The sequence below is a fragment of the Leptinotarsa decemlineata genome, unplaced genomic scaffold (genome assembly GCF_025532065.1).
Source record: "Leptinotarsa decemlineata unplaced genomic scaffold, Ldec_3_MD MMD2_tig00026328_RagTag_RagTag, whole genome shotgun sequence".
NCBI lineage: Eukaryota > Metazoa > Arthropoda > Insecta > Coleoptera > Chrysomelidae > Leptinotarsa > Leptinotarsa decemlineata.
The window spans coordinates 18,261,535-18,280,982 of NW_027412688.1; the positions used below are offsets into that span (position 1 = coordinate 18,261,535).

A 19,448-nucleotide genomic window follows, 5' to 3' on the forward strand; every position below is an offset into this window, starting at 1 on the left:
CGCATAGTATAGGAAGGACTAGAGTCCTAACTTTGGTACCCCGACGAACTCACGAGTAGTAATACTAACGTGGATCTAGATACAGTCCATCGAGTACTCTCACCATTAGGGTGATGCAGGTAAGTGAAGAGTTGCCAAAAAGGCTTAAATGTACACCTGAGAATAATTGACTGATGTGAGTTCTTGTGCACCCCTGTTAGTTCTTGTAGATCATCAATGACCAGAAGAGATGTGCCAAAAGGGCTTAATGAACGACCCTGGGGGTGAGAGAGAGAAAACAATGAAATGACGCAACTTCTTGAGCAACCCTGTTGTTGTCGATTGTCATCAATGATGAGAAGGGGTGACCGAAGAAAAAGTATCAAAACGGCCTTAATAGGTACCCCCTTAACATAAAGGGCGTTTTTTTGCCAAAAGGGCCCAGCCGATGGAGACCAGCCGAGCCACAGGGATGTGGATGATCTCAGCTTGGGAACACTTGATGTTATGCTGATCCGTTAAATGCAATTCGTTATCCGTTATCCGTTAAATGCAATTCTTGGACTCGCAGTCCGCGTATGGCGGCCTGGTTTTTGTGAGGCTGCTTCTGATCCTTTCCGACAATCCTCTGACGTAGCGAAAGGACAAGCACTGGTTGTGGCGGCTTCTGTTCCTTGTGATGCTTTTGCTGTCTGTTCCACCATCACTTTGATGATGTCTAGTTCCTTCTCGAGACATAACCCAGAAGTACGATCCACTAGAGTCTCGATGATTCCTCTTTTGGTAGATTGATGGTGGTTGAATTGGTAATTCAGAATTGTCACTTGTGAGTGGGTTTTCGATATACAGATGTTTTCCATTTAGTGTCGGTCCTCTTCATCAATACGTCTAAGAATTCGTTGTGGATTTCTCTCTCCATTGTGAAGGTAATGGAAGGTGTTACGCTGTTGATGTGCTTGTGGGCTTCTTCAATGGGTAGAGTTTCAAACCACTCCTATATATGTTGGCTATACCTGGTGAAAGTGGCGATCCCATTGGCAGTCCTCATCTTGCGCAAAAAATTCGTCCTTCAGTTCCGTACACAGTATTCTAGTAATTCCATGATTTCTTCTGTAGGTGAGTTCGTTCTATCTTCCAGGTCATCGTCTTTGGATAGCTTCCTCTGTAAGATTTGAAGTGCTTCTTTGACAGAAACTTTGGTAAAGGCTTTCCTTTCAAAAATGATAATTTGATTTTGCTCCGTGATTTCGACAAAATGCTTGGAATTCTTCACAATTCTTTCCTAGTAGTGTATAGGTATAATTGGAAGTAAACATTTTGACAATTGTGAATTTTGGGTACTCCATATTGTGGTGCGGTAAAGAGGACCGATACTGAGTGGAAACATCTGTATACCAAAACCCTACTCACACAGGACAATAACTGAATCACAAGTCCAGTGGTGGTAATGCGCACGACTCACGATCGGAAAGCCGTGGGTTCGATCCCCGCAGTAGGGTGCTAATGCCGACTGAACGCCTCCCCCCACCCCTTTTGACCTTGAGACGTCACACGACCTTGAATGACGTCACCTAACCTTGAACGTCGTACACGTAGTATGAGCTTGAATGCGGTGTTTGACCTTGAGTGTGGGGTTTGACCTTGACGTTCGACACTTCGACTACCTTGAGCTTGCTCCATGGCATTGAATGTTGACCTTGAATGAAATCGTGACGTGTACAGAATATAACCTTGAACAGTGGGCGTTCGGCGTTGTCCACTCCCTTGTTGGTAATTCCTATATAAGTTCAGAATATCGTATGACGTCACCTAACCTTGAACGTCGTACACATAGTATGAGATTGAATGCGGTGTTTGACCTTGAGTGTGGGGTTTGACCTTGACGTTCGACACTTCGACTACCTTGAGCTTGCTCCATGGCATTGAATGTTGACCTTGAATGAAATCGTGACGTGTACAGAATATACAGTGGGATTAGGCGTTGCGGTGTTTGACCTTGAGTGTGGGGTTTGACATTGACGTTCGTCACTTCGACTACCTTGAGCTTGCTCTGTGGCATTGAATGTTGACCTTGTAGCTCTCATTTGGGTTATGGTGGGGGGAGGAGTTGGGCTTTTATAAGGAGTGTGGTGTGAACGTTTCACTCATTTCAAATTCTCCTTATCGTACGGTATATATTTCTATATACAAGATGTATTCGTGCGTTGATTGTAAAAAAAGTTTCACTCGTAGTGACAACCTACGTCGTCATCAGCGGGATTCCTGCATACCCGCAAATGGTGATGGACCTCCAACATCGAAGAGGCAACGGTTGACACCCCCAGCACTTCCAACACTGCAAACATGCGTTTGCTGCAATTTGACTATTGCAAGCGATCAGATGAATGTACATCGGAGGACGTTGCAGCACAGAACAAATGCATGTGTTCAATATGGGGAAGGTGTGAAAATTGTCAATACAGCTTTCAAGTGTCGAATTGTGAGCTACCGAGTGGACAGTGAAAACCACCACATGGATTACCCAACATTCTTCAATGAAATTAAGCAGAAAGTAGTGAAACTACTCGAAGAAGTGTTGGATATCCATAAATGCATGAAAGTGAACATGGAAGTGTTTGGGCGGTACAGTCTGCAAACTAAGGATCTTTCAGACATCAAATCATTTAATAGTCCCAATGAAGTAATTGATCAATCGAATGATTTGGATGTGGTTTATAGCAGTTTTGCAGATAGTTTAACTGTTAAAGCAGCGGAATTTCAAGATCGGGATTCAGGTATGTGATCTAGTCAAAATGTTGATGATGATGGACTTATAGAGAAAACCCATATTTTCAGGTTGGACCATTGAGAAAATTTTGTACTTGGAGGTGAATATCAACAAGTATAGCCCCTTCGGAGGGTCTTCATACATCAAATTGCCAAGGTTCATCGAATTGAAGAAAAGTGTGGTGAATGTTCTTAATCAAGATCAGTGCTGCTTTGCGTGGGCTGTGACTTCAGCTTTATACCCTGCCAGTCAGAAACTTAATGAAATTTCATCATATCCCCACTTCTCAACCGTCTTGAATGTAGCAGGTATGGAATTTCCAGTTAAGTTGAAAGATATTCCTAAGTTTGAGGTTATGAACGATTGCTCTATCAATGTTTATGGGTTGGAAAATGTTTTTAAAAATGGTAGAATTGAATATGAAGTTGTGGGTCCGTTACACTATTCTAAACGTAGATTAAATAGTCATGTTAATCTGTTGATTATTACAGATGATTCTGGTAATAGTCATTATTGTTGGATTAAGGATTTATCGAGACTAGTATCATCACAAATATCTGCCCGTGGTCATAAAAAGTATTTTTGTGATGGTTGTTTATTGTACTTTGATAATGAACGAACTTTATTGCGACATCAGTTGAATGATTGTAATCACATATCGACAACGACACCATCCACAAATTTCAGGGTTGATAAATTTGGTAAAAGGGTACCTGAGAATATTTTGAAATTTGAAAATATCGAGAAACAGTTGAGGGTTCCATTCGTTGTATATGCTGATTTCGAATCTATTCTGAAACCAGTGCATACTAATGAGCCAAATCCTGCTAACTCTTATACAAATCGAACATATCTTCATGAACCATATGCTTTTTCTTACCTCATAAAGTGCTCTTTTGATGATTCTATATCTAAATTTGTACTATATAGAGGTGCTGATGCAGCTAAAGTGTTTGTGTCAAACTTGGAGGCTGATGTCACCAATATTTATCACAAATATTTGAAGAAAGTCATTCCAATGAGTCCATTGACTGATGAGGAAGAGCATGATTTCAATATTGCCGCCACATGTGGTATATGTGGAGAACCATTTGGTGATGGTGATATTAAGGTGCGTGACCACTGCCATCTAACGGGGAAAAAAAGAAATGGAGCTGCACATAGTATTTGTAACCTCAATTTCAAATTGCCCAACTTTATACCCATAATTTTTCATAATCTCAGTGGGTATGACTGTCATTTGTTCATAAAAGAGTTATGCACAAACAAAACAAAAGTTGATGTCATTGCTCAAACTAAAGAAAAGTATGTTTCCTTCACGAAACATATAATTATGGAGAGAATAGTAGATCACAATGGAGTGACGAAAAATAAGTTTTTGAAATTGAGGTTCATCGATAGTTTTAAATTTATGGCTGCTTCCCTTCAAGAGTTAGGTGACAATTTAGATGAAAAACATTTTGTGGAAACAAGAAAATATTTTCCGGAACAGGATAAATTCAAACTTATGAGGCAGAAAGGTGTTTTTCCGTACAGTTTTATCGATTCTTTAGATAAATTAAATTATTCTAGTATACCATCAAAGGTGGACTTTTATGATAAATTAAATGAAAAACATGTTTCTGATGAAGATTATGATAGAGTAAAGCAGGTATGGAACACATTCAATTGTCAAGATTTGGGTGAATATTCTGACATATACCTAAAATCTGATGTTCTACTGTTGTGCGATATTTTTGAAAATTTTAGAAATATGAGTTTAGATACATATAAATTGGATCCTGCTCACTATTTCACTTCTCCAGGTCTTTCTTGGGATGCTATGTTGAAGTATACGGGTGTCAACTTGGAATTATTAACTGATATCGATATGGTGCATTTTCTCCAAAACGGTATACGTGGTGGTGTAAGCCAGTGTTCGGAGAGAAAGCATATTGCAAACAATCAGTTTCTTCCAAATTATAATCCCGAAGAACCTTCATCTTTCATAATGTATTTGGATGCAACAAATCTGTATGGTCATAGCATGTCTCAATCATTACCTTTTGGTGGGTTCACTTGGTTGACCGCCAGTGAAATATGTCAGTTGGATATCAATAGTATTCCAGATGATAGCCCCCAAGGATACATACTTGAAGTAGATGTGCATTATCCTGTCGAGTTACACGATCTACATTCGGATTTACCATTTTTGGTTGAAAGTATTATACCACCTGGTTCAAAGTCCAAAATACCCAAACTTATTCCTAATTTGAATGATAAAAAGAAATATATAGTTCATTATAGGAATTTGAAACAAGCGGTCCGTAATGGTTTGATGGTGATGAAAACTCATAGAATTCTCAGATTCAATCAGTCACCGTGGCTGAAAAAATATATCGATTTAAATACAAATTTGAGAAATAAGGCTACCAATAAGTTTGAGAAGGGTTACTTCAAATTGAATATAAATTCCATATTTGGCAAAACGATGGAAAATGTAAACAATAGAAGAGACATTCGAATTGTCACACATTGGGAATCCATAAGAAGAGGTATGGGTGCCAATGCTTTGATAGCTCGTCCCAATTTCAAAACATTATCCATATTTTCGGAAGACTTTGTCGTCATACATATGGATAAAGTTAAGGTTTGTTATAATAAACCATTGTATTTGGGGTTCAGTATATTGGATATGTCGAAAACAGTCATTTATGATTTTTTCTATGATGTCATCAAAAAACATTACGGACCACAAGCTTCTCTTCTCTATACCGATACGGATTCTTTGATACTGAAAATAATGACGGATAATTTTTATAATTTTATGATTGCAAATGTTGACAAATTTGACACTTCTAACTATAGGTTGGGTAATAAATTCAATGTGCCAGTTAGCAAATCGGTGATTGGAAATATGAAGGATGAACTTCCGAGTGATCCCATCATCAGTTTCCATGGCACCGGTGCGAAAGCATATCATGTACAAAGTGTGTCTGATGAAATAAAGAAAGCAAAAGGTATTAAAAAATCCGTTATAAAAAATCAAATTTCAATTGAAGATTACATTAGGATTGTTGAAACAGGCGGTATAATATTTAGAAAGATGAATGTATTCAGGAGTGATTTACATGATATTTACACGTTGATGTGCAATAAAGTCGCGCTATCACATAATGATGATAAGCGATTCATCATTCCTAATACCACCAAGACATTACCTTGGGGCCACAACGATATTGAATTCTATCAGACAAGTTCCGAACAAAATTTAAGAATTCTTTTGAATGTACTGAAAGATGAAAACAGTATAAGTGACAAGAAATTAAATTTACTCATTGCCTTATTGGAAGAGCAATCGAGTAATTGAATTTTTTCACTCATTACCTGGTTTGTTCAACAAATTGTAAAATTCATACTTGTCGAATATTTCAAACGAATTATCCTACCCCACTTCCACCCCCACTCCCATTCCCACCCGAAGTGGTAGGGAGCATACGGCTATAAAACATGAGGAGGAGGCCACAGTTCATCATTCGATTGCAGTCTTCCTTCGAAAGAAGCAGCCAACCTGAGATACCTGCCAGCCAACTTAGTTGAAAATTCCAAGCAGCTTGATGTAAGTACACACTTCCATACTATTTATATTATATTGTCTAATATTTTCATTTTCTCTTTCTAGAATCATGTCTTTTCTGAGGAATGCTCTGATGACCCCGATTACCACTCTCAGTGAGAGACAGTTGGAGGATGTAGAGCGGAGGAGGGTGGTTGTCCTACAGGACATCATGGTACAACCACCAGCTGCAACACCAGCTGCAGCTCCCATTCCACCACCGGGGATGACTTCCACCCAGGAAGTGGCGGCTCCCATTCCACCACCGGGGATGACTTCCACCCAGGAAGTGGCGGCTCCTGACTTGAAGTTCTTTTTCGAGGACTTCAAACCCCCCCGAGGAGGAGGAGATTGACCCCCCACCAACTTTGTCGACATTCAGTGGACCAACTTCTTCGTCAGCACCCCAAATTGAAGATTTACTGAATGTCTACAACCCGGACCTGGACGAGTCTCTGGCGGATTTATCGCATCTTCAAAGCTTCTTATCGCCCATCGAACCATTATCCCCCATCGATTCAGGGGATGAGTTCGAGAAACCGGTGAAGAGGGCCAAGAAGATGAAGAAGTCCGCACCTGTGAAGAAGTCCGCACCTGTGAAGGCATCCAAAGCCAAAGGTGGGAGGGGTGGTAAGTTGAGTGCTTTTCGCAAAAAGTGTGAAAAGAACTCACCTTACGGTGGTTGGCCTACAGCACCCCTTCCAGTGATGGAGGTGCAGAACTTGGTGGAAGTCGTCGCCCAGGTCCATCGGGATGCGTCACCCCCTCCAGCCACCCCCCAGGTCCATCGGAATGCGTCACCCCCTCCAGTCACCCCCCAGGTACGTGTTGAGCATTCCGAACAAGAGGTTGGCCCGGAAAATGTCCTTTCACAGACTGTGGTAGAGGGTAATAAACTCAAAGAGTCTATTACCTATGCACAGTCTGTGAAAAAGAGATATTTGAGGGAAAAGAAGGTTGTGGATGGTTCTGATTCCAGAAAAAGGGCCTTGATGGCGGATATTTCCACCATCGAGGCCCAGAAACTGGAATTAGAGAAGCGACTCTCTTTGCTTAGGGCGAAACTTCAAGAAGAAGATTCGCAACAAGGAAAGAGTTTGGCTTACATCCAAAAATATGGACCTCTTGTTCAGGAATGGGATGCCATGTGCCAGGGGTTCCTTAATACCTAACCCCTTTTGTAAATATATTTTTGTTTAGTTTAAGTTAGATGTATGTTTAGAATAAAAAAATTGTAATTTTAGGAATATAATAAAAACTTGCATGTTAATTTTAAGGTTATGAATGTTATGAATGAAAAAATAAAATAAGGAATATTGGAGTGCATATCTATTTTGGTTGTTGCACACAAAATACTGCGTGGTTGGGGCAGTATTTATTCCTTCATTCTAGTCATTTTCTAGTCACATGTAGTATATAGAATAAAATTAGTTAAATAGAATAATTGTATAGAATTTCCATCATTTGAAAGTGTGTGAATTGTAAAATAGTTATTTTTTCTAGAGAATAAATAAAGGTGATTCTAGTAATGCTCTGAGTATAATTCCAAAACCTTTTGACACTTCTCTCATCATTACTTCTCTCAACAATATTCAAACAAATTTCATTTATGTGAATGTGTAAAAATGAAATCATGAATCTAATGAATATTATATTGGATTTATTCCCCAATTCTCACATCAATACTTGAATAAATAACCTAGTGGGTCTTTATTTTTCACATATTCCCCTTCCCTTACTCTACCCCACTTTCTTCAAATCATATAAATAAGATTGTATTCTCAATATTCTTCAACTTGTTCGTTCATCATGAATCAAGCAACACCAATTATTCGGGAAGCTGATTCCACCAGTGAACCTCATTTTGCCCCACCAGAGAATTGGTCCTATGGTGACATTCAAGTTGCTGTAGTTGATTCAACATCTCCCGATGATGAATTCGATGGGTATTCAGATACAACAATAGAGCTGAATGAAGAACAAGATGTAACCTCAGACGAAGATGAGTTTGAACATGATGAATTTGCCAGCCCAGAACTTGTGGATCAACTGTGGCTTGAAGATCATCAAATCGCTCCACCAAATATCATCGTGGTGGTTGATTCTCCCGAACCTGACATCATCATTATAGATGATGATGATGATGATCAGGTAGGTTAGGTTAGGTTTTCCTCGGAGTGCACATAGTACCTGGTTGGTGCACACGGAATGCTGCGTGGGTGGGGCAGCATTCAACCTAACCACTCTATTTGGTAGTAGTGAAAAAAATAGGGCTATATCGGTACACCCTTGCGGTGAAACGTTAGTTGTTTCGCTATAAAATGAACTAATTAGAAAATGGAAACAGTTAATCATTATCTTTGAATATCTTTGGAACATTATTTCAATAATGTTGATAAAAATTCGTATCATAAAGAAATTTCAAGCAATGTATATTCGGATAAGTAACGAAAGGAAAGGTTGTATAGGCGATCGCGAAGCGATCGCTCAGCAGGCCGCTTCGCGGCCTGGGGCGCTCAACATCCACCACTTGCATCCGGGGCGCGTTTTTTGCGACCCCCACCTCCCCCCCACTCCGCCTCCCACTATACCCCCTCCTGTGCAAGAGTATAAATGTAGGAGTTCCTCAATGTAATCTTCAGTTGAGTAGCTATCGTCAGCATGTCAACATACCAGGAAGCCGATTCCACGACCGGACCCCAGGCGGAAGAACCTACAGCGCCACTCCCGGATCTTCAGTTGGAGGATTCCGATATGGAGAATCCAGATATGGAGGCCGATTCAACCACCACGCCTCATCACCCTTCCACATCTTCGGTCCAGGTACTGCATGTGACCAGTACCGAAGACCACTCCGAAGACTCGAGCAGCTCGGATGATGATGATGACGATCTCTGGGACGACGACGCATTTGCGGAGGAAATGGCGTTTTCTGAGGGCTCGGTGATGTGGTAGTACTTCCCCCGACCCGATGACAGCGACGACGACGACGACTTGTAATCCTTTCCTTTTTTTTCCCTATTTTTTTCCCTATTTCACCCATCCTTTATCCTTCCTCGGAGTACACATTTTGTTTGGTTGGTGTACACGAGACACTGCGTGGTTGGGGCAGTGTCTACCTCCCTCTCTCCTTTCCACCTTTGAAATAAATATTCTGAATTACAATACCAATTACTCTTATTGACTACTCTGAATAAACACCCCTCGAATTTGAAATATTGTCTTATGAAAATTATATTTCCAAATCTTGACATGAATTCTGCAATTGTTCAGATAAGAGAGAGCTAGTATGTTATCAAACAGATTCAAATCCACTCGGACGCTTAAACAATCATTTTTCAATGTGATTTATTTTACAAAGATAAGATATTCAGAGAACTTACATATTCTATAACACATTTGTGCATACCTCATATGTATATGGATGTACATTTTAGAGGTATATCCATATATTACAAACTACTCTTCGTATGATTATGTGACACTCAAAATATTCTATTTCTTTGACTGAGTGATCAATCTTATTATTAGATATCTACACTTTGTTTGTAGCTCTGAAAAGAGCTGTATTGTTGTTGACCCGAAAGTCCACGGTAACTGCTCCGCAGATGGGGTGTTGTTGCAATCTCATTATGAGATATCTACTCTTTGTTTAAATAATGTAGCCCTGAAAAGGGCTGTTTTTTTGTTGACCCGAAGGTCCACGGTTACATCTCCAGAGGTGTTGTTACATATGATACAGACGGCTATTCTCCTAAAGTTGGTCAAAGGCCTATCACATGCTTTACACCATGTTTGCCCCATCTCCATGAAGCGGGCGGTGTAATGAATGTCGACGTGCTCATAATACTCTCCATTGTTATTCCGCACAGAATAAAAGCGGAAGCAACACCAACACAACTTCTCTATTTCACCGTCAATCGTTTTGATCCTGACATGGCTATCCGTTACACAATACAAATCTAACGGATCATCCAATGTCTCAGTGATATTCAACCACTCAACATTGCCAATAACTACTCCGCTGTCGTCAGTCTCGTGAGTCGAATCTGTTGCGATACCTTCATCTTCTTCTTCAACAAGACCTTCTTCATCATCATCAATATCTAAATCCCCAACACCTTGCTCAATTGCCTCATCGTCTTCGATATTTAAGCCACCTTCTGCACCTTGCTCATTCACCTCATACTGCATATCTCCACCATCATTTTCTTCGTCAACACCCACTATCTGTCCAACGTCTTCAAACTCTTCCACCAGCTCATGGTTATTAATATCTCTCTGAGATAATAATGCTAACACAGCAGCTCTCTGGGCAGACATATTAATGTATTCTTGTGGTGATACTTGAATACTGACTGAAGTTTACAATCACTCACCGATTTTTATATGATTTTTGACAGTGGTGGTGGTAGCTCCCTCCACTCTACCCCACTCTTCACGGTACCTGTTTATAAGAGGGAAACATGGGAGCGTGAGAGTGTAGTTAAATTCATCGATTGAATATTTGTACATCTATCAGTGAATATGTCTTTCCCTAAAGAGTGGGATACAAAACCGACAATACGCGGCTTTCCAATACATATTACTTGCATCATTTATAAGGTTATTATTCTATTTAGTTTTTAATAAATAAAACAATTTTAATACACTATTTTTTTATTTTTTATCTAATATTGAGTACAATCATGATAATGTCATTACACTAAAGAATTTTCATCGATCCATGAGTTGTGATCTTCAGAGAACCCCAGCCACTTTACATAGAGGCGATGTCCTTTTCTTTTTAAAACTCGCTCCACCAAATACGTATTGGGATCTTTCGTTTTATTCAACTCCAGCCCATAAAAACAGCCTTTGATTGGTTGCCCATTCACATCTTCTAATGCATAAGTTATAGGTTCTGTATTATTAACTTTCACAACTTTGAATATTTCAGCTGTAAAATTTGCTGTATAACCTTTATCGAATGCATTTTTATATTTGCTGATTCGAACACTATCCCCAATTTTAAACGTACTTTTTTTACGTTTCACATGTGGACTCTTAGATTCGGCATTCATTGACAATTTAGTAGACTGTTTCACATCTGCAGGTTTCATACCAATCGTACGATGAACTTTGTTGTTATACTGACGAGTAATTCTAGGAAGAATGTTCAACCACTTGTAATGACCTTGAAGTGAAAACTCCTTATAAAGCCAACTCTTCAATGTTCTGATTACTCGTTCTGCAATTGCAGTTTTTTTTTGCTGAATGTTGAGTAATGATTGATGTTGTGTTTCTTCATTAACGATGAGAATTTCGAATTATAGAACTCAGTACCATGATCAGATTGTAAATTTTCCGGAGTATATTTAGCATCTTTCAACACGCTTGCCATAGCTGCAGTAACTGAATCACCAGTTTTATTCTTCAACGGCCTTGACCATACAAACTTTGAATAACAGTTGATAACTATAAGGATGTACCTACATCCCTCATTTTCTTTAGAATATGGTTGCGTTTCCATCAAATCCATCTGCCACAAGTCAGAAAAACCCTTTATTATTGTCTTCCGACGGGGGAAATTTCGACGCGCCGGCCTGTGTATTTCTTTCACAACCTGCCATTTTGCATTATTCATATTACTGCTCTAAGACTTCTTCAAGATGATAAAATTGAGGAATCACTTTTCTACTGTTCAGGTGCAAGTGTAACGATTGACTATTAAACTTCAATGACTCGCTCAGTAAAAGTATCAACCAACTTAGCTGTTACGTCAGTTCGCTTTTCCACATTACTCAATTGATCAGCTAATGCAGAAGTGATGAGTGCATTTTTGTCAATGATTATTTGCACCTCATTATGTTTTGAATCAATATGTTTTCCGATGTTACGTAGCGTTGATGCAATGAATTCTTGGAAATACTTCAGAGTTGTCTCATTGACTTTTCTAATGTGATCGTCAACATATCCTTTAGTAACAGAATCTTTACTGTCTACAGGTTCACCAACATTTTGAAACCGCTTATTCTGAATATCATAATCACCATTTGGTGTGAGAATGAATCCAACACCAGATCTTCCAACTATTGGTTTACTAACACCACCTCTTCTACGACCAAATTTATCAATTGTGGTATGCATAGTTAGATCGTTTGTGATCGACTGAGCCAGTTTCACACATCATCTTCATGATATTGCGGTCAATAGACTAATCCTTCTTCACGTAATTCCTCAATTATGGCTAATATTTCATTATCATGTCCGGTATGTCCAGCCAGTCGTGAACTCCAAAGTAGTCGAAGGCGATCAATCAATTCTTCGAGTTCATTCCAATAAACATAATCTGTATGCTTATTTCTGATATATTTTTTCTGGGTGGGTATTTTGATCATGCCAGCACCTTCTCTACTAGGGTTTCCATTGGATAATAATGGTAGGATTATTTCTCTATATTTCTTCCAATTATTCGATAGAAGACCTTGTTTTCTCTTATTGTATTCATATGCAGCCTTTGTTAATTTGAGTATATCACCATATGTGGTCATATCGGAAGAGGGGATATTTCTCGATGGTACTTTCATGAATATCAAGTTATATAGTTTTGGAGTGCCCTGATAAGAGCCAATAGTTTTACCATTTTTCATAAACACAATTTTCTCATCGATAAATTCCACATCAACTACTCCCATTTGTAAATTTCCCGTTTCAGTGTTCATGTGTACTCCAAAGACTGTATCGTAAGAGGGATTTCCTGATAGTAACTTTTTTATATGCTTTTGTTTGAGGTTTGAAGATCCTTCGAGGAAGCCCCTTCAAATTTCGGTTTCCACTCACTTTCAATTATAGTTTTGGCTGTTAATGGTGTAGCAGGCTTTGTTTTCTGCATCACTTGATTCATTTGAGATGCTCCTTCAGTATTGGCAGATATTACTTTCAAAGGTGTTATTATTGGCTCATAGATCCTCCCGAGTGCTGATTGATCACCTAGACGACTACTTTTGATATAATTGAATTTCTTCCGAACGGCATCCGTTGCTTCAATTAACTTTCTTTTTAAACATATTTCATCATCATTTTTTCCCTCCATAATTCACTCCAAGAATTTGTATAATGAAGTGTTATCTCCACTATCTAGCACTCAAGTGATTCAATTCTTCAAGAACGTCAAGGATATATGAAAGCGTCGAATCCTTTTCGATAACGTCCATTTACCACTTCTCGATCCTTATCAATTACTAAAAATCCATATTTATCTTCCCAACATCTCGCACACATATCTTGAAATTGCTTATATGTTACATCTGGTGATACATGGTCGGAAAAAATATGATTGAGATTCATATCATCTTGTTTGAACATTACGATAAAATTTGCATTATCTCGTATCAATTGTTTCGGAACTCGTGAATATGTTTGGGCTAAATAGAAACAATCCACATTTTTATGACGACCCATACTGAAATATGATCGTATAACATCCTGTTTCTCGCACATAACATCATCAAAAATGAATATCGAATCAGGTTTGGCGTCTGAAGGCTCTACTATTTCACCTGCATTATTGGCAAAAGTGTAAAAACCCAACCCTTCGATTGGAGATAATACTTCACGTAAATACTCGTATTTAGGTTGATAAAGAGACTTTGAATAAAGATAAACATTTGCGAATCGTAATTCTAGAGGATGCGTTAGCAAAGAAATCATAACATTTGTCTTGCCACAGTTAGAAGGTCCAATAATCAGGCCGCGAATAGAAAGTGGAAGTAAAGATCCGTGACGTTGTTTGACACCGCTTCCCGATCCACCACCCACTTTTTCATCGAAATTATCGATGGAAAATTGCTGCTTCTGCTTCAATATGCGCATTGTATGACAGTTGGAGACTATATAAGCAGTGTTCCACATCGATTCCTTTATTTAAATAGGGGTTATGAGTCGATGCAGATCTACTGAATTGCATTCAAATAAAACTGGTAGAGGATTGATCAATTCCCTCATCAATAATCTACCATTTGAATTACACTTACCTGGCTATCAGTATTGCGGTCCGGGCACCAAATTGCAGAAAAGATTGTTGAGAGGTGATTCGGGTGTCAATCAGCTGGATTTTGCATGCAAAAAACACGATATTGCATATTCACAGAACCCCGATAATCTTGCAGCTAGACACAAAGCGGATAAGGAGCTTGCAGAAAGTGCTTGGAATCGTGTCAAAGCAAAAGACGCTACTATTGGAGAAAAAGGAGCTGCTTGGCTAGTTACGAATATAATGAAAGGGAAACGCCGATTTGGTATGGGTTGTGACTCATCTCCCAAGCAGTCACACATTCCGAAGAAAAAGCGTTCTATTAAGAAAAAAAAAGTTAAAAAAATATTGAAAGCTTCTAAGGTGATAGCTTTTGGTTCTGGGATCGTTCAGAAAGTGCGTGATGTTCTACACAAAGCGGGTGGAAGTGAATTTGTTGTCAAAAATTCTAAAAGAGCAGCTGAAATTGCACTCAAAGCAGCACGCAAATATATGGGGGCTGCAGGTGGGAAAAAGAAAATTCGCACACCGCGAATCATACCGATTCCTAAAATTGGTGGAATACTACCACTCATTCCAATTTTTGCTGGTTTATCAGCACTAGGTAGTTTAGCCGGTGCTACTGCTGGTATAACGAAAGCAGTTCAAGCAGCAAAAGCGAGTAGGGAGCAGTTGAGTGAGACAAATCGCCATAATAAACACATGGAGGCAATTGCTATAGGTAAACAAGGAAGTGGTATCTACTTGAAGCCTTACCGCAAAGGATTAGGAGTCTATTTGAAACCTCAAAATTCAAAAAACTCATAAATTTGCTACCTAAAAGAGCTCTCTCCAATATCGACCTCAACTATTACGCTAAGAAAATGACGATTCCATATTTTCGGGGGGTATATATGCGTGACGATTCACCAAAATCAGGACCACTCCGATATGAATCTGCCATAGTAAATTTGGATAGTCGACATGGTCAAGGGACACATTGGGTAGCATATAGAAAAAGGGGAACTTCGATAAAATATTTTGATAGTTTTGGCGATTTACCCCCTCCCAAAGAACTGATTCACTATTTTTATATGGGTTCGAATCCTATCAATACTATCACATATAACTATAAGCGTGAACAACGATTCAACACAGTATGGTGTGGCCATTTGTGTTTGAAGTTTCTTCAGAACAAGACATGGAGTTAACACCAGTACAGGATAGGGAGAGTATCAAGAGGATGAGTCATTCATTGATCGCATATTCCAGAGTACGCACTTTACAAAAAATGAGTAAAGAACAACTCGCTGATATGCCGAAAGAGGTGTTGATTGGGTGTGCATCACATGAAATTGCATCTGTATGGGATAAGTTACCACAAAACCTACAAAATGATATTGATGTCTTGAAGTATCAGTACTGTCAAGAGCATTACAATGATTCCAGCGGTAGCAGTAGTAATTCCGATATGAATGATGGTCCACCTACAAGAAAAATTTTTTGTTGTTATTGTAAAGTGAATGATGTGAATGTAGTCACACATAATGATATGGATAGACCACCGAAAAAGCGACGATTGGTCCACAATTTCTGCTGTCAGCAATAAAAAGACATGAATCATCGAAAATTCGTCAGTCATGTCACGCACGTTTTCATTGTCGGGATACTCTAGCGAGTTGAGTGCCAACTTCTACCCACCCATCGAATTGGATACCAATAGTAATTATGGTCTGGGATTACATGGTTTCTACTCCTACAATTCCATATTCAATGTAGATGCTAAGAATAATGTTATCGGCTATTCGAAGACAATTATCTCACCCCCCACTATTATAAAAATTCCACCTGGGGCATATGAAATTGATGAAATTAATAAGGTGATTCAAAGATTCATGAAATCTAAAGAAGTGCAACTAGAAAATGGAATTGAAGAAAATATCGACGAAGTATTTCTCCTACGTGCAAACAACAACACTCTGAAATGTGAAATGCGATCGAAATATTACATTCATCTCAAACATGAAAACAGCATTGCTAAACTTCTAGGGTTCGATGACAATGTTTTCAATTGTGGTGAAATACATGAATCAACATTGCCCGTGAATATCAATAAGGTGAGGATTATTCGTGTGGATTGTAATGTCACAGCTGGAGCATATTCGAATGGCGATGAAATCCATAGCATCTTTGAATTTGATATTGATGTAGAGCCCGGTTACAAACTCACCAAGGAGCCACAAAATATTATTTATATGCCAATCCGACCTGGTGGTCGTCAGTACCTCGACAATATCACTCTTCGCATATTGGATGATAATGGTAATCTGATCAATTTCAATGGTGAAAAAATAATAGTCAAATTGGAATTGATAAAGCTATAATAATCATCATTTCTCATATATTTATTCACAACATCGACGACAGTCATTAGTAACAATCATCGTTTCTCATACGTTGATTCAGAACATCGATGACTGTCATTAGTGTATCATAAAGAAAATGAGTAAAGGAAGCATCGATAAGTTTGGTCGCAGAAGTAAGGCAGTTTCAAATACTGGAGCCTGGAGTTGGTTTCAAATTAACAACCGATGGAAACTTTGATATGGAAAATAAACGTTTGAAAAATATAGCAGAGCCTGAAGAGAGTACGGATTGTGTTAATCGAGGATATGTCGGTTTTTACATCTCAAAGATGAGAGGAGAATTAGATACTGATATTGACAAAATTAATTTGAAATTAGATGGAGTAGAAAAATATTCCGTATCAGTGAGGGAAGATCTCATTACGCTTGGACTGAAATTAGTAGAATTTGTAAAAAAGTATGAGCATATGGATAAGGATATCAAATCGCTGCAATCTGATTTGAAAAAACAACCCTCGATAAGCATTCAAACGATCGAGCAAAAACGATGGTGAGCGATGATCATCTGTGAAAAAAGTCAATATAAAGCTGAAGTTGATCAAATTGTTACTCAGTATTTGTTACTTCCCAACGCTGAGCAGGTGATATTCATTGATGGAACTATAAATTCTGCGATTATCGTTTCTAAAAATGGGGTTGTGCTTCAATAGTCAGCGATTGCCGCAGCGGCAGCAGTTGAGTCAGCATAATGTATTTGGTGGAGGCTATGATCATGTGCATTTAAAGAAGCTAAAATCCAGCAATCGATTCATTCCACGTATATCTGCCAAACGGTCAAGATATAGAATAAGTGCTAGTAGCCTGAACTTTCTCAAATCTATTGGCTTGAAGGTGCGATATAAAAAATAGTAATAACATGGCGACAATCACCACAAGTGATAAATTGGAAGTGTTCGAGGAGCCCATGTTCGACCATTCCCTCATCAGCCTTCATGAGCATACATATAAGCCGTATGGTTCACCATATTACAAAAATTCAGATGAAATACGAATTCCAATCAATTATCAAGATCTCATACTCGATGTTGCAGATAGTTACATTTATATCGAGGGGACGTTCACACCATCTGATGCCACAAAGCGGTGCTACCTATCCAATAATGCTCTCGCCTTTCTCTTCGACGAAATTCGCTATGAAATGGGTGGTGAGCAAGTGGTTGTTGTTCGAAAACCCGGCATAACTACCACAATGAAAACGATGATATCATTCGGGAAAACGCATGCAAATTCGCTACTACCGATAGGATGGGGACTCGATGTGAATAAACAAAATATATTCGATTCCGTTAGCAATGTATTTAGTGGTAAATTACCCTTGAAGTATCTCATGGGTTTTGCTGAAGATTACAATAAGGGGATAATGAATGTGAAGCAGGAGCTCATTTTGATTATAGCTCGCTCATTCAAAAATTCATTCATTGGAGAAGTCGATGCAGATTTGGAAATCAATAAAATAGAATGGAGAATCAGGCACATTGTGCCGGAAGATCGACAGAAACTGAAACTATTGAATCGCATAAATAAAAATGGTAATAATGCTAAAGTGAAGGTGGCTTATCGTATGTGGGACCTTTATGAATTACCCACACTTCGTGATACATCCTCGGATATATGGGCGGTGAAGACAACCAGCAGCCTCGAAAGACCACGATATATCATCATCGGCTTTCAAAACACCGACCAATTCGAAAATATGTCAAAAGATGTAACGAAATTCACACATGTGAATATTAATAATATTCGACTATCTCTGAACTCTGAAGTATACCCATATGAGCGTTGGAATCTGGATTTCGACAAGAAGTTAGACTCATCAGCTTACTATGCATATGAAAACTTCCAACGTAGCTACTATTATAAAACTATGAGTGAACCGATGATGGATATTGGTAGCTTTCGCAACAACCCACTTTTCATTATCAACTGCTCCCATCAACCCGGAGCTATGAAGTCATCCACTGTCGACATCAAAATAGAATTCGAAACACGCAAGGTGAAGTTTCCAGCAAACACCAAAGTATATGCACTCATCCTCCACGATGCTGTTCTATCATATAATGCTCTTAATGGCTCTGTTCAAACTGGATTGTAATAAGATTGACATGTAATATGCTATGAAATATTCGATATTGATGAATAATAAAACACTCAATAATTATGTTATATCTTTTATTCACCAAACAATTAGATACAAACAAATATGGATTGAAACATTATTTTATTCACAAACATATACAACAGATTTCAAATATTTACAACACCATCATTTATCGCTTCTTCCAGTTGCGGGTTGGGACTCTGTGGTTCCAATTGATATTTCTCTATGATATTTTGCGGTAGGTAGGTGCATATGTCTTGAAGAAAATGTTTCAAGTCTGCTTCAATTATTAACTCACAGAACTCATCCAAATTTCTACTCCCATATGAATATTTATGACACAATGCCACACCGAGTTCATACTTCTCACTAAGCTCCAAAAGTTTTCGCACCTCTTCAGCATCGTAACATACACTCAAATCATAATTTGATGAATGTAGAGCATCAAAACTCAGATCAGCCATCTCCCAAGCCATTTTTCTTATGGCGGAATCCAAATCCACTGCTTCCGGCCACTCTTGGGCTGAATATTGCATCCACATATTTATAGAATGGTGAGTTCTGAAAATTCATAAATGGCATTCATTAGT

At 38.7% G+C, this 19,448-nt stretch overlaps 1 protein-coding gene across 1 annotated transcript; it reads left to right on the plus strand.

Annotated features, from left to right (window-relative positions):
* Window positions 1-2,143: 2,143 nt before the first annotated feature.
* LOC141485463 (uncharacterized) lies at window positions 2,144-6,906 on the plus strand. The gene is made up of 2 exons (XM_074182229.1): window positions 2,144-6,344; window positions 6,408-6,906. The coding sequence occupies exon 1, from the start codon at window positions 3,057-3,059 to the stop codon at window positions 6,093-6,095; it is 3,039 nt and encodes a 1,012-aa protein (XP_074038330.1). The 5' UTR covers window positions 2,144-3,056; the 3' UTR covers window positions 6,096-6,344; window positions 6,408-6,906.
* The last annotated feature ends 12,542 nt before the right edge of the window (window positions 6,907-19,448 follow it).